We start from the raw sequence: 16,161 nt of genomic DNA, 5'->3' as shown, positions 1-16,161 counted from the left end.
ATGCAAGCTGAATAAACCCAGCGTTAGAAGAATGTGATGGTATTGAATTTACCTGATACACACACACACACACACACACACACACAGTGAGAGGATGCACAAATTCACAGAGCTCTGTTCTCCTTGTCTTAAATTAAAAAAAGATTTAACGTATCCTGAGACTGGAAGTGGACCGCCACGATGAGGACTGACATCAGATCCCAGGGCCCCCCAGGGTGGAGCAGGATAACTGCTGCATGGCCTCGTTAGTCACACTTAATGGTCTCAACGAGACAAACAGAGCATGATGACATGGGCTAGATGACACAGGCTGCAGAGGATAGGCTTGAGCCCTGCTGATCCAGCTGGTTTTACAGAGCACAGTGTGAGGGGGGAGGGTTCGAGTGCAGACTGGGGAAGAGCACATCTTTACTGTATTCATCTCAGACCTCTGGGTAAAAGTGCTACCATAGTACAATTGTTCATTTGTACTGGTAATTGGTCTCAATGCATTTTGTAGAGTAAAGGAAAGTTTTCCAAGAATGCGTCAAATGAGAAATGTAGAAAATAATGTGCATGATCCTAATTTGGCAGTGTCAAGTGGACGACTTGCTGCAGAACATAACAAGGGCCATTATTAGGCTTATTAAATTGCACATTTTTCTTTTAACAATATCTTTGTATGTGAAACAGCTATAAAATGTCCTTCACAGGTAGAATCTCCGTAGAATGTGAAATCTCAAATCAACTTCAACTTAACCATCAGTATTATAGTATGAACAGGAAATTATATTTGATAGAAATTATATTCTAGTATAGAGTAATCAACAAACATGTGCCTTAAAAACAAAAAAAAAATTGTTTGGTATATAAATATTAGAATGGATAAGCTATTGCTGTATGAATCTAACTGGTAGGCACCAAGGCTGAGGAGTACAGTAAGAAGAGCACACTGGAGACATTTGTTAGCTGTTCTTTTGTTGATATCAATTCAAATGCCTGTGGAAAATGGACAGCCTCAACCAGCCTGCCTTTAAACACCATCGATAGTCACAACTATAAACATTAATTATAGTACATCAGCCTCTCACCAACTTCCTCAACAAGTGTTTCACCCTAAGAAAAACTATGAGTGAAAGAGCATTTTTATGTACTGTTATGTGATTGGCAGAGAACCAGAGAGACTGCAAAGGAAAGAATTGTGTCAGTATAGCTTTATCGTTCATGTACTCTTCCTGTTCTGGTTTAATTACAGCGTCATAGTCAAGACTCTACTGTGGTTTGGTTAAAAGCAACACTTCCAAAGCCAAACAATACATTTGGGTCCCGTGGTCTGTTTTTTACAGTATTAAGGGCAAAATTTGAAATCACTGACTACTTTGTCAAGAGTAAACAGAAAGAGGACTGAATAAGTGCATTCAATTAAACAACTCTTGAGATCAGTAATTCAAAGACTACCCTAAGGGCAAGACAAGAACCCAAAGTAAAGGTCAATGCAGTAGAAATACTGTAAGCGAACAAGCAAGAGAGAGCTAGAGAGAGCTAGAGAGAGCAAGAGAGAGCAAGAGAGAGCTAGAGAGAGCTAGAGAGAGCTAGAGAGAGTAAGAGAGAGCTAGAGAGAGCAAGAGAGAGCTAGAGAGAGCTAGAGAGCTAGAGAGCTAGAGAGAGCTAGAGCTAGAGAGTTAGAGAGAGCAAGAGAGAGCTAGAGAGAGCTAGAGAGCTAGAGAGAGCTAGAGAGAGCGAGAGAGAGCTAGAGAGAGCTAGAGAGCTAGAGAGAGCTAGAGAGAGCTAGAGAGAGCACCCTCAGAGAAAGGCGGAACAATGAGAAAAGCTCTGGCGCCCTCTAGCCATGGCAGGCTACAGTAGTACAGTAAGCCTGAGGTGTAGCTGTAGAAAATGGAAACACACACAGATGTAGATCAATATCTAGAATACAGTATGCATGTATACTATGCATTTATATATATATATGTACATACACACAGTGTGTACACACCTACTCAGTTTATATATATATATATATATATACACACACACACACACACACACACACACACACACACACACACACACACACAGTGTGTACACACCTACTGTATTAAGGAGATTGATTTGCACCTGTTTATACTAACCCAACAGTGAAACTACTATGGGTCAATGCTTTTCATGCGAATGACACCATCATCTAAATAATATACTATCAGCAGTATACCTGTGGTTGTAGACCAGCGATGAACAGGGTAGAGGATGACTGACAGTGCATGCCAACAGATGGGTAACAGTTTGAACACCAATAAATGTAAGAAACATGAATCTAATAAACTAATAAAGGTAGTATGTGTAACTACAAGGTAGGCACACCTTGTGAGTGGCTTTTGCGTATGATTTTTAAAAAAATTAATACACACCCACACTTCTGATAAACTGCATTTACAGTCTAGAATCTCTTCTCGAATATTCTTGCACTGGTCACACCCTTCAAGCTCACCAGATGTGTTTGAGCATGTTCGTATGGTAATGTTTGTGCATGTGCGTGAGCTAGAGCTGACATCGCTCCCTTTTGTTCTGTTCCCTACTGCAGGTGCTCCAGGGCAGGGCTGCTCAGTACTAAGCCACCATATGGCTGCAGCAAACAGTAGCAGCTCACTGCTCCAGATAGTGCACGCCCTCATGCATGGGTGATCAGTGAGGCCACTAATGCTGTAATTAGACAGGCAGGGCCAGGTCAGCTGACCTGCTGGGCTCAGACTTCGAGTGATGCTGCAGCCTCATGAGTGATGCTTACAGCACAGAATACAATGGATGCATACACATTGAACAACCATTTATTTTTTCTTAACAATTTAGAAATTAAAAAAGGTCATCCACAGCATTAATAGTTTCTTTTTTAACTAATTGTTTCTACCAAATAATAATTGTCAGCTAATGAAGAACTGAAGAACCTGGATCGTATGAAGTACCACACTAATCAAACAGTCTTGGTTTATGGTAATTTAACTCCTGACATGTAACTCATAATTTAACTTGTAACAATGTAAGAGTGGATATCTTGATATGAGGCAAAGGCAACCAGCACTATCAGTCACTAAGTTACACAAATGAAAGCTGTGCACGTCTAAAGAAAAAAGAATTCATGTAAAAAGAACAAGACAGTTAAATTAGTTTTTTAAAAACATTTTAATTTTACCATTTTATTAATTATAAGTGGCTAATGCGTAATAGGTTATCTGAACCATTCATTCCCAAAGCCAGCTTTTGCAAAAAAAAAACAACAAAAAAAACTGACATGACCTTAGCAAAACCTCTTTTAATCAACAGTGCATAGGAGGAAATCTGGAATTTTGCAGCAAATCACACAGATGCATTAAAAAGATAGAGAGATGAAAAGACTAGGAATTCAGTTTTGTTTTAACTTATTCAAATCAAGGTCAGAAAGTTTTCCAAGAGGTTCAAAGGACTGGAAATAATAAAATTCTTTCAGAATGTTGCCTTTATAAGTAGCTACGTCCAAACTGACTATACAGTACATAATTACATAACATTACTGATTTTGGCTGAAATGCTCCTTTATAGTTATGGCTGCAAACTCCTTTTCTATTGTCCATTTATAATCGTGACACACTACTTAGCAAGAAACCTTATGTATTTGTATACAGGAATAATTATGAAAGCAAACAGCCAAATACATAGAAGAGAAAGATTTATGTATTTAAATAAATGTCATGCTGTTAATTATATAAATTCTTCACCCAATATTCATTTCCATTAAACACATCCACACAGATATACTGCATAAGTGTACCAAAATGCAATCACAATTCCATTTGATAAATACATGTCTACTGAGATCACTGTTTCAGGTGGCATGTGCACTGGGGAGCAGTTGTGCTCATAAAGTACTTTACACAGATATACTGAAGATTGTAGTGCACTGAAATTAGTTCAAAAGGAAGACAGAAAGCAAGAGTTATTTACCCCATCTAATGAATTACTGTAGGACATTTTACTCATAAAATATGTGCAACCAAATGCTGAAAATTAAGTGAAAAATCTGCATATAGTTATACATGCTGATTGGCCTAATACCTGTATATTTACAAGAAGTCAAATACATTTATGACTGCTATTTTTCCCCCAATAAGCAGTTGGAGCCCATACATTATTAGGCAGTGTGAAGAACACTGTCAGTGTCAATTAGGGTTGTACATCTTTGACAAACACTCAAAGGGAAGCTGAGCTTGTTTTATCCACTGTGAGTCAAAGTTCCTTCCTTTGATGTTCAAAGCAAAGGGTAAGTAAACAGACTCAGTATGATCCTTGTGTCTCTTCCATCTGACCAATTCTCACCTGCATAATTTATATCATTGTCAAATAAGAGTCAGCAACAAATGCACTAGCAAGTACAACCAGTGACACTGCTGTTTACTGAACATTTAGAAAACTGCTTGTTTGTTTAAAAAGACATCAACCAAAAGATTTGCATTTAGTAAACCAAGAATGCTGACAAAATAAGAACATAGAGACAATTTGAGAGGTAGAAATTTCATAAAGAGTAGACAGTTAGTAATTGTGTTGACAAATGCTTGCTCTTTTCTTGACAGCAGCACTTGTATGGGGAGGTAATATACTGTTATATTATGCCTGTATCTGGCACTGCATCAGGTTCCCTCCCTTTTAAATGACTTTGATTTACTCACATTTATGCTCTAACAGGAGGAACTGTTGCATCACACTGAAGAGAAAGGAGTCAGTTATTTTAAATAAGAAGGTTAAATGAATATAAATTTCCTACAAGTCCTCAAACACCTAGACTTTTATACAGAAAAACTTTAAAATAAACATACAATGAAAAGCAAAAATATTGGGACAGTAAAGTAAAATTGGAAAAACATTAAAAAAACAAAAACAAAACAGCTAAAACGGGCAAGATTAAAAACCTGTATTTTTACATTTCTCTAATCTGATTACCCAGAAATAAAAACTGCGAATGAGCACCAAACATAACCATTTTCACTTCACTGTCCCAACACACATACGTCTCACTGTATTTACAGCATGCAATGGGAACTGTTATACACGAGTGAGGGGATTTCTCATTAACATCCACACACAGGATCAGAAAGCCAATTCAATAATGCAAAGTCATATTTACATGAACAAGAACTATACAGAATTGCTTTCAGCATGGGGTCAAATATTTGCTCAAGTTTATGGACTCCAAGGACCCCCTAGCAAACACAGATCACAGACTAAACACTCCTCCTTAAAGGGAGGGATAATCCAAGAGATTAATTACAGTATTTAAATGCTTATGCAGCATAATGTTCATGGCTATACTATTCATCAAACAATGGAAAATAAACAAAAAAAGGGTTTAGTAGATTCAGTGCATACTATGTTATTAAGAATCAAATGCTGGCAAGGTAGCAACCGTGTCCAGGAGCTCCCATTTAGAGCTGCTGTAATTGATTTTACTGTTCTTGATAATTTTTGCCAAATTTAGGCACCAAAGATGTACCAGCCCCCTTCAAACCCAATCTCCTTTGATCTGTCCAAACCTTTCTCCGAAGCCTCTCCCTCTATAGCCATGCAGTTAGCCTTCAATTCTACGTGGTGTGTGCACATAAACCCCAAAAGTGACAGGCCGGTAGGACTGCCTCCATGAAGAAGTCTCCCGGTCCAGCTGGTTAATACCAGACCATGTCTGAACTTTTTACCTGTTGATTGTTGAGCCAGAAGGCAGTCACAGTGACATTTTATATTCTCAAAGGAACAATTTTAGTGATATCCATCAGGATGTAACTGCAGTTAACTAGTGTTGTAAGAATAAAATCACTTACAGCAGCATTAACCATTTTATATTCCCCTCACCATAACCACAAAAACAGAAAACACCATCTCCACCACTAATTTCCAGAAAATAACTCCACCAAAATAGATGGAACCAACAGGAAATACTCATTATGGCTAAGGCTAAATTAAAGTTTCTCAGGTAGATAAAAAGACATAGTAGCTACCCAGCTGGTGTTTGTGTTTATAAGTTGCCTCTTCTTCCACTGTCCTCTTTCTTGATCTTGTATATATTTTACTATCTTTGCAACTGACAGCATTTAAGGCAGTGCGTGAGGTGCATGGTTAGAGGTAGCAGTCTGTCTTGATGGACTGGTCAATTATCTGAGTTTAAAACTGGATGTCCCCGGAGTTATTGTTTCATGAGTCAATATGGAATTTTCTTCATCAAAAGATGTGAGGAAGGAAGGGTTAAGGGGTCCTGCTTAGAGCCTGGAGGATCCACATACATTGCCCCAGTTGGTGGCTCCACACTGAAAAAGCATGGTTAAGAGCAGTAAGTTCTGGGTATGCTTGTGAATGGCTGGTTATGTGTGGCCAGCAGTAAGCATAAAGGATTTAGTGATTGACATTTTGAATAGACAGGCTTATTGCAGGGGAAGCTTACAATGCACAACATTTATTGGGTTTTCTGTACTAATACATTTAGTACATTTTGTGATCACTAACCCATGCTTTTCTCTGGCTTACTGTTAAATCATTATGCGTTAGAGCAGGAAAACTGGGCACTAGAGGCAACAGTAAACATTTAGGACAAAGGACTGACGTTAAGATAATTTCTTTGGCAACATTTTCTATATAGAATTTCTATTATTATTATTATTATTATTATTATTATTATTATTATTATTATTATATTCTAGGCACAATTTCAAATTACGCTTCCCAAATGTAGTGCAGCATTACATTAACAAATCTCTCAATAAAATATGACTGAATGGATGGCAAACTGTAAACATTTAGGGAAAGCTCCTCTGATAAAAGCACTGCTAGCTAATTATGATGATGATAATGATTAAAATGACAATACTAGCGATTACATTCAAGCAACTACATCCTGAAACAACTATATTCTATTAGATCCCTTTGTGATGTTGGCAAATAGTTATTACTGAATGCCATGATAAAAAAAAACAAAATAAAAACAAACCACCAAAAGTGCAAAATATAGGCAGATATTTATTTGTCCTGCGCTGAAGCCGATGAACTGGCCTTGGAGGTACTCACTGTGCTGTCACTTTGGTAGGGGTTGAGTTTATTGTACATTTCCTCCACAACGTTGCGTCTAAGGGGACATAACAGGAAAGGGCATGAGTTACAGAACATGCAAAGCATTTTTTTTTTAAACTTTCAAAGCTAAAAATCTTAACTGTAGTTATAATGAAAAAAGTATGGGGAGACTCCTAGATTTAAAACATTTCAAAAGCAGTTGGACTATTTTTGAGTGCTGTGAGCACTAATTTTCTCAGCTACAGCTGTTTCCACGCTTTGCAGTGTAAAGATTCCTGGTGTGTCCTGAAAGAGTACTGTCCTGCATGGATTTAGCTGATACTCACAAAGAACCTGCTGTGGATGAAAGATGAGAGGAGAATTCCTACTACTTTGGACACAGTCCGAATGCAAGCCTCACAAAATTTACAGAGCTTTTTTTTTTTTTTTTTTAATCTCACCAGGGTTTCTATATATCATATATACTGTACTCATGGGAAGAGAAAGTCAAGCAGACTGAGGACTACACTGTGAGGTGGGCTGTCATTTGTCTATTTAGTATAGATATAAAAGACAGCTCCATCCAGCAAGAGTTTAAAAATGCATCAGCTGAACATGAATAATTAAGTTAGGGAGTTAACAAGGAGAGAGGAAGAGCTGAGTAGAAGTAAAAAGGAAACAGGCCAGTAAAGTGATCTTTGTATTTATTTTGATGGACATTTATATTTGCCCATGCATTTGAGAAAACCTTTAAATCTACAGTTCTATTAGTATCCGAATTCCTCTGCTGTGTTTCATGGTACTTCAGTGTAAACAGGCACAATGTGCAAGCTCAGATTTTACCATTTCACCTCTTTTCACCACAGGTCTTTACAGAACTGTATTGAAATGGGTTAAAGACAGGAGTTAACAAAAATGCTGAGCACATTTTTAGGCCATCAGGTGCATGCACTCGCACAGAAAGTCAAAATTGTGTGAGTTTGTGTCTGTTTAAGTTCAAGCACTCACTTGCTAGCCAGCTCTCCCCCCGGTGGGAGGTTCGGGATGCTCTCCGTGGCTAACACACACATCACATGGGCTAAGTCTGGAATGCTCTCCACACCCTGCTTCTGAATGAGCTCTGAGGAATCACAAGGACTTTTGGGTAAGACTTGTTGGGGGAAGGCATGTAAAATTATAAATCTTTACATATATTCCAAAATTGAAAAAAATGCATTCACTCATATGTAAATATCATATAATCAGAATGCAGGACTGCAAGAAATAGCATGTATAGCCTATGCTTTAGTGGATGAGTCACCACTCAGTCTAATCATTGCAGGAAGCCTATAAAAGATTGCCATCTATGACTCATGTTACCCTCGACCTGCTTTTACAGTGCTATGAATAAACGCTCTTCATAAAGGTTTTTCATCCCCTTTTTTACTTATCCGTGCTTTCGTAGCAAAAGCATTTGGTTCTAACAGAAGAAAAGATTGTCCCTCTTTTGTTTAGAGGTCATTCAGGTTTGATGTCATGACCCTATAAAACTAGAGCTTACTATAGATGTTAATGCATCAAAAATTGTTTCAATGTCGCCCCCCCCAAAAAAAACAACAACACGTGCACACACACACAAAAACCAAACAATAGGCTAATCGTTGGTACAACAAAACTGCAAAAGTTTTTCGACTAAATAAAAGAGCTGACAATCTCAAGGGTTCAGTAAATAAATTTTATTTGAACGATCATTAACATCTAAGAATAACATCACAGTTTGTCTCTACATTACCAAGACTTGGGTGCTAATGTACAAAAATTAAAATTAAACAAATAAAGCATAGGGTGCTTGACCCACTAATAGTGAAATACTTTTCTATGAAAGTGTTCTGTAAAATCATGTAAAATGAGCACTATAAAACAGCTACCTATTGGGGGGGGGACTGATCTAATACAGACACATGGACTGTTGGACTAAGAAAGGACCAACCATAGACTTTAACCCTTGTCACAACCTATGGATAACTCTAAATAGAAAATAATGATATGGGATTCACAAGAAATGTAGTATGTGAAATTTACTCTGTGCAGATTGACAACACTTAAATGCTTCTTCCAACTCACAAAACCTTTAGATTAAAATTACATGAACTAGACTCAAGACACCGTTCCATAATTTAGAAATAATAAAAACACAGGGAAAAAGTAACTTGGTTCATTTGCATTAGTAGTGCTTATTTGGCTAAATAAAACGGAATGCATTGATGGTTTCTCTTCGAAAAAGGTAAATATTTATGTAAGAATAAATAATACAGATAAATATAAGAAGACGTGTCTTCAGTTGCTCATGAGCATAACCTGAGATGTACACAAAGGATGAGTGGGTCTACTATTCTGCTTAATGCGAATTTTTTCTCTCTCCATGCAGTGTCAATAATGTCTCTACCCTGAACTTAATTGTTCCATCAAATAATGTTTTTTTAAGTTAATACAACAGGTATGCTTTATAGATAAAGGTAACCAAACAACTTCAGAAACTGTCAAAATAAGTCAACACTAGGGTTCCAGGATGAACAGAAGCTGCTTTAACATCTGACACACCTAACAAAACGGTGGCATGACAGCCACAATAAATACAAATATTAGCAAACTGAGTAACTCAGAAAACCAAAAAGACAATGGGTTTCATTTCTCAATAACTACCAAATGGGAGTGTACATGTCAGTATAAAAAGAGTTCAGAATCTTAAAGTGGGGTTTATCAAAGCCATATAAAACTCTGATTTGTGCGGAAATGGCCTTGTCAGTTGATAAATCGCACCTGAGCACGATGCATGGGCATATTGTCCAATTACCATATGCACACGCCAGTAACAAAATCCATTTACAAAAATAAAAAATAAAAAATTAAGGGACATAATTGTAGCCAGGATCACTAGAGAGATGACAGGGGTGGGAATGAAAAGAACAAACGAACGAACGAACTATGGGTACATGTACAACATTAAAAAGAATAGTAATAATGCTTTTTAAGTCATAGGAGCTTTACTAACATAACTGATGTGGCATGTGTTTAACCATTTTATCCTCACAACAACTAAACTAAACTAAAGCCGAGTTAGGATTTGATGGGTTTGCTGAAATATATCTTTGGGCAGAGCAACTGCACTTTGTGGCAAATATTTTATTAAATGAATTTAATGATGGTACAAGCAATAAGCCACAGAGTACAATTTACTATTTAAACTATTGCAACTTAAACTATGCATCTGCAACCCAAGTTAAATGTAATAATGAAACTACTTTATTTACTTCAAATACATTATACCAGCACATTTGTACTCAATACTGCATGAGCTGCCATGAAATATAATTATGCTGTAATCTCACAAAAATAAATCTGAAAAAATTAGTAATCATATATTCATTCATATCTGACGATGCAAACGAGGACACCTGACTGCACTCAAAGCTGTTATGAGCACCACCACATCTATAACAAGCCAGACAATCTCGCTCCTATTTAGCACATTTCTACAAAAAAAAAACAAAAAACAAAAGCAAAACAAAACACAACAGACACAACGTGGAGAAGGGCGGCATAACATTAAAATTTTCATTTTATTTTAGTGTTCTTGATGCAAGTAACTACTTAGTCTTTACTTTTTGTAAGCATCCACACATGCTTGGCAATTGAGTCACCATCTTTCTGCTCAGTGCATCGTCTCATGCACAACGGTGGACCTATAGCTATTGTCAAGTAAATCTATGCACACTCAAACACACATGTGCATACCACATGCATACATAGCATAAGCATCTAGGCCAGCTTCACAAAGCTGGTAACTCTGAAGAATAATGTCTGCAACTTAAATTAACTTTGCATGTAGCCTTTCTATTTGGGGGGGGCGGGGGGGAGATGAAAAGAGAAAATAAAACAAATCAGATCAAATTTGAAACACAGATTCTACATGTTAGAATAACTCAATGCCGTGGACACAGTTACATGCACAAGAACATTCTAAGAGCAGCCACATTGCTTTGTCAATAATTTCAATAAGGAAAGTAAAATAAATTCTAATCTAATTGCACAGTCCTGTGAACTAAAAGGTACCCAAATGAAGACATACAAACAAAATAATAATAGACAATAGCTTTAGTTTGGAAGGCCAAGTTTGCCTGGAAAAGACCTCAACCTGTGCAGGTGCTACTAAATATGACTTAATGCTGTTGAAAATCATGCAAAGCTTTAATGTTCTTGTGAATGGCACAACATGGAAACAGGAAGATTGCATCAGGGACTGGCCAGGTAAAGTTCAAATATAAAGTTATCCATCTGGTTGCATTGAATGATTGCGCAACCCATGTTAAATTTTACCAAATGAAAAACATGAAACACAAATACATTCATTTACAACCTACATGATATATGCCAAAACCCTTTAGTGGCTTCAAAACTTTCTCTATACAGCTACATTACGAAAAAAACAGAATGACCAACAAAATGTCAGTTTGAGGCAATAAGTAGTAAACATTTGTTATTCTACCAGCAGGAGCAGAGGGTAACAGAGCCAAGTACTCCACTACTGTACACAAGTACCATTTTTGAATATTTTTACTCAATTTTGGGTATTCTTGTTTATGTATTTTTACACATGTGGAGACATGTTTATTTTTTTCTATACCTTTAAAGATTAAGCCTATTTATGACTCTGTAATATTAGTCTAACAACTAGTTATTTTGAAGAGTCCAAAGAGTATGTACAGACAGAACACCACTAATTAAATTTTTACTTTTGATAATAAATTAAATGTTCATATACACATCTCACATACACACACATTATATATATATATATATATATATATATATATATTTTATTTTATTTTTTTTTCCATTGTCTGTAATTAAATTTACACTCTCACTTGAGGAAACATTACATATATCTTGCAGGTTAACTTTAAGCTTTATTTTTATTTTTGATACTTAGGTAAATTTTAGTGCAAGTACCTTAATACTCAAGTGTATTTTTGAATGCCAAACTTTTAAGACAGTAATATTACATAGTTATTTTTACTTTTACTAACGAAAGATATTTGTGTACTTTTTCCACCCCTGTATAGAAGAACTGTAAAACATCTATGATCTTTCAAATACTGAGTTCAACTCAGAATTTCTCATGTTTAAAAACACTTATAGTAGACATCAGTCAGAGCAACAAGTACTACTAGACTCATCTAACAAAAAAAGTAAATGTGTGGGGAAAATTAAATGCAAGCACTACGCATAATGCTAATAAGTGGTCATAAACTTTCATTACTTGTTAGCTACATTAGCTTCATAGCCCCAGTGCAACTATGTAAGGAATCAAAATTTGCACATCAAACATGATGCGGCTGATCGTCTACATTTGAGGTAAGTGAAAAATTAGTGTAAATTTGAATTTTCCCCAAAAGCAATTCATGACCAAGAATAGTCCCTGTGTTTGTTTACCAAAAAAATCTGCTTTGCATGCAGGACTACATACAAAATCATCATGCTATTGGTATCTGAACATGCCTGTGGACTACGCTGCAATGGTATTCAATAAACTCTTTAAAGCATTATATTTGGGGCTGGGTGCTAAGGGCTAGCCAGTCAGCTCCAAAAGTTGAGGGTAAGGCAACGGCATTCTTCGTTATAGGTGCAAAACAGAAATCATGCAGAAAATGAATATCAAGGCAACCCAGAGGAGTCACAGCTACAGATGCACTGCTAAACCTCACATATCATACTGTGTCAGTAATAATTATATACACTACATCAGTGAATCTCAGACATTCTGTTTCAGCGTTCTCGGCACATTTAGTTTATGGCTGCAAAATCTCTGGAACGTGCAAATGAACTTGGTTCAAAATTCAAACACATGCTTATACAAGTGAACATGAATTACATGATAAGGCCAAGAGAGTTTGCTAACATTAACAGAATGTATTACTATACTTCCAGTTTTAAAGACAGTCAACACAAGAATGGTAGTTCCAAATTTGGTTTGTTTTTTTTTTATATTAGATACTTCTAAATATAGCAGCATTCATAATTTAGTACTGAACTGAAAGGTGAATCAACCTTCTGTAATCCTCTCATACAATTTCCTCAGTGAAGAGTCATGATGATCATTATACGGAGTCATGAAGACACACTACTCTACATACTATAGTAAAATCATTTGGTAAGATAATACGTTTCAATTGTTAAGAGTGCTTTTGGCAACAAATAATCAAAGGCCTCTATGAAGAGCTTCTACTCTCACAATGTTTTATCGACCCTGTTAGATGAGCCTTGTTAGGGTTGGACTTCCCAAAAGCATCAATGTGTAAGGATCATCTTACAATGATATTTGTGGCATGGCAGTTTTGGGAAACCAGATACTGTCCAATTATGTGGGTTTATTAAAATACTAACCTGTATTTCTCTTCAAAATATGGGGATTTTTTTGACTGGAACTTTAAAAACATCTTTTTAGCAATTACACAATGCCATTTAGAAAATCCAACAAGAGTGTAACTGCTCACTCTGTTTATTTCTTTGTCTCTCTATAATCAATAGCTTATTACTGTAATATTATTTATTAGCCTTTTTAGATGCTCCACCTTCTACTCTGTTCTGCAGGTACTTATCCAGCTCCGCCTCTCTTTTCACAGCTTCCGGGTTGATCTTAGGTGCACCTGGAAAACATACCAGTATCACGCTCATGTTGTCACGGCTACCCTGTTCAGAAAGAAAGAAAGAAAGGGAAATAAATCACACAGGTCCAGCTACACACAATGCTTAACAATATATAAACAGAACTGTAAAACACACACACGAGAGTTTGAGTTTTGTTTGAATATCAAACCCATTATGCTATTAAGCAATAGGCCTCACCTTGTACAAACAGGTGTCCACTATGTCATTACACACCCTCTCCAGGTCCTCAGTCACCTCCAGCCGTGAGCGCACAAAATCACATAGTTCCTCATTGGTCATGACATCCCAGATGCCATCACAGGCTAGCACTACAAACTCATCTTCCGCATCCACCCTCTCAATCTCATAAACCTCTGGCTCAGGGGACACCAGCTGCTCTGTGGGGCCCTTGCCATGTACACATTTATAGTCAAAGTCTCCAAGGGCGCGAGACACAGCCAGAGAGCCATTAACCCGCTGAATCATGACAGCTCCACCTGCGTTCTGAATCCTCTCCTTCTCCAGAGGGTTACTGGGCTTGTGGTCCTGGGTGAAGAAGTGAACCCGCCCTCCCCGGCTCAGCAGTGCCCGAGAGTCACCACAGTTGATGAAGTAAAAGTGGCTTGGTGAGACCATGATGCCCACGGCCGTGGAGCCACTGCGGTCGGAGCTGTGCTTGCGTTCTGAAATCGCCCGCATGTGCTCATCGATCTGCAGGAAGCCTGTGCGAATGCCGTTCTTAACACTCTCCACCGAGGGCTCAGGCGGACTGACTGCAGCTTCTGACCCATCTTCACCGCCTCCGCCCGGGCCCCCACCCCTGAAGTCAGGGTTGCTGGTGATGTGCTCCAAGAGGTGTTCACAACAGTAGCGAGCCACCTGAGAGCCTGCATGTCCATCATAAACGGCAAAGAATGACCATGAGCCAAGGCCATGAGGTAGGCCAACAACAGCAGTGTGTGCATCCTCCATCTCTACCCGCCAGCCCTGCATACTGCTAAGGCCATAACATACGCCATTTCCCTCCCCATGGGCATTATACTTCTCCATCTTTGGCTTGTCCAAGAAAGCACCCATTTGCTTAGTTTTCACCTGTTTCAGCACAAAAAAAAAAAAAAGAAAAGAAAAAAAAAAGAGAGAAAACCCTTTTTAGAACGTTAATGTACAATAGCTGGCTTACTTTACAGTATTTCTCTCCATAAATGTTCGGAACTAAACAATGTACCGACGTCAAATAAGCAAAAAGGAACACTTCAAATAACAACATTCAACACCTGTCATACCTGTCATACAACTACCACGCCCAAAATATGTTGCCTAGTAACAAGACTAGGCATAAATAAGGTCATTATAGGTAGTAATTAACAACCACAAACGCTTCAAATGTTTCACTAACGTATTTTAACGAACTTTGTCCCCAGCAAGTAAAAAGCTCAATAAAAGCACACTAAAGAAACACAAGGCACTGTTCAAACGTGTTCGTACCTTTCGTTAGCTAACTTTTTAGCTAATGATGTTAGCTAGCTGGCGAGCCAGCCAAGCTAGCTAACAGTTAAACTACATAGCCAACACGCCAATACAAGGATAACCGAGCTAGGTTAGCGTTTGAAAGCAAATCTTGCTGATTAACCTAACCTAAAGCTAACCTAGCTAGGTTAACTTTTTAAAAGCAGCATTTTAATCAAATAACCTAGCTAGGTGAGCTAACTAGCCAACAGTTATACATTACTTACCAGTGTCCTTAGGAATGAGAAGATGCCGAAAGACAACGGTTTAACTAGCAAATACTCTTAGTTAATAGTAACGTTAGTTCGCAAACCAGCTTTTAAAGTATCTATTAGGTTGGACAGCCAGTAGCTATTTTTAAAAGTACACGGCAAAGCTGGAAACCAGCTTACAAGATACCTCATTAGCTAGCTGTCTTCGCTATGTGGAAACTCGAGCTCTCTTTGTATCGAGAAAAGATAAAATGCTAAAAAAAAAAAAAAATTCAAGCGATGTTATCACTGGAGTCTAATAAGAGTAACTATAATGAGGTCCATCTCAGCGTTTGTATTTGATTTGGTTGTTGGCTGCGCTAAGGGAAGGGAACCTTACCGCTGACTCCGAACTCACGCCAGCACATCTCTGAAACCTAGTTTGACAACGACGGCCAGTCCCCGGATGTGCGAATCCAGCGGCTGCAGGCTGCAAAGCTGCATATGCTTCAATTACATCATCGGGTGTGGACGTGTGCAAATGGGTTTATTTCAGGGGGGAAAAAGTCTTATCATATATCATGTTTTTAAATTACGAAATTCTCTTTACTTAATAATTGAGATTGAAAAAAAAAAAGTTAGCGGCTAACACCATGACTTTTAAAATCGCTTCTGGGGCTTCCAAATGTATGTACATAGGCTATTGTATTGGTAATTATTTAAAACCAACAGAGTCTGA

General features: G+C 37.6%; 1 protein-coding gene across 2 annotated transcripts; it reads right to left on the bottom strand.

Annotated features, from left to right (window-relative positions):
- Positions 1-3,558: 3,558 nt before the first annotated feature.
- ppm1ab (protein phosphatase, Mg2+/Mn2+ dependent, 1Ab) lies at positions 3,559-15,881 on the bottom strand. Of its 2 annotated transcripts, XM_027002953.2 has the most exons (6): positions 15,459-15,872; positions 13,924-14,817; positions 13,650-13,767; positions 8,047-8,158; positions 7,057-7,114; positions 3,559-6,302 (listed from the first exon to the last, which is right to left on the bottom strand). In XM_027002953.2, exons 2-6 carry the CDS (start codon positions 14,800-14,802, stop codon positions 6,255-6,257), a joined length of 1,215 nt encoding a protein of 404 aa, XP_026858754.1. In that variant the 5' UTR covers positions 14,803-14,817; positions 15,459-15,872; the 3' UTR covers positions 3,559-6,254. The 2 variants fall into 2 exon arrangements, with proteins under 2 accessions (XP_026858754.1, XP_026858755.1); XM_027002954.2 differs by having other exon boundaries at positions 3,559-7,114; positions 15,823-15,881.
- Between the last annotated feature and the right edge of the window lie 280 nt (positions 15,882-16,161).

Source organism: Electrophorus electricus, chromosome 3, assembly GCF_013358815.1.
Source record: "Electrophorus electricus isolate fEleEle1 chromosome 3, fEleEle1.pri, whole genome shotgun sequence".
In the NCBI taxonomy this organism is placed as follows: domain Eukaryota; kingdom Metazoa; phylum Chordata; class Actinopteri; order Gymnotiformes; family Gymnotidae; genus Electrophorus; species Electrophorus electricus.
The sequence above is the reverse complement of the archived record's forward strand: the minus strand, read 5'-3'. Positions and strand labels throughout refer to the sequence as shown.

Bases quoted from the DNA above. Each gene is read 5' to 3' on its own strand.
- ppm1ab (XM_027002954.2), bottom strand. From the start codon at position 14,802: ATGGGTGCTTTCTTGGACAAGCCAAAGATGGAGAAGTATAATGCCCAT. The intron at 8,159-13,649 runs GTGGAGCATCTA...GTGATTCCTCAG, and splicing joins CCTGCAGAACAGAGTAGAAG to AGCTCATTCAGAAGCAGGGT. The intron at 7,115-8,046 runs GTGAGTGCTTGA...ATGTCCCCTTAG, and splicing joins GGGGGAGAGCTGGCTAGCAA to ACGCAACGTTGTGGAGGAAA.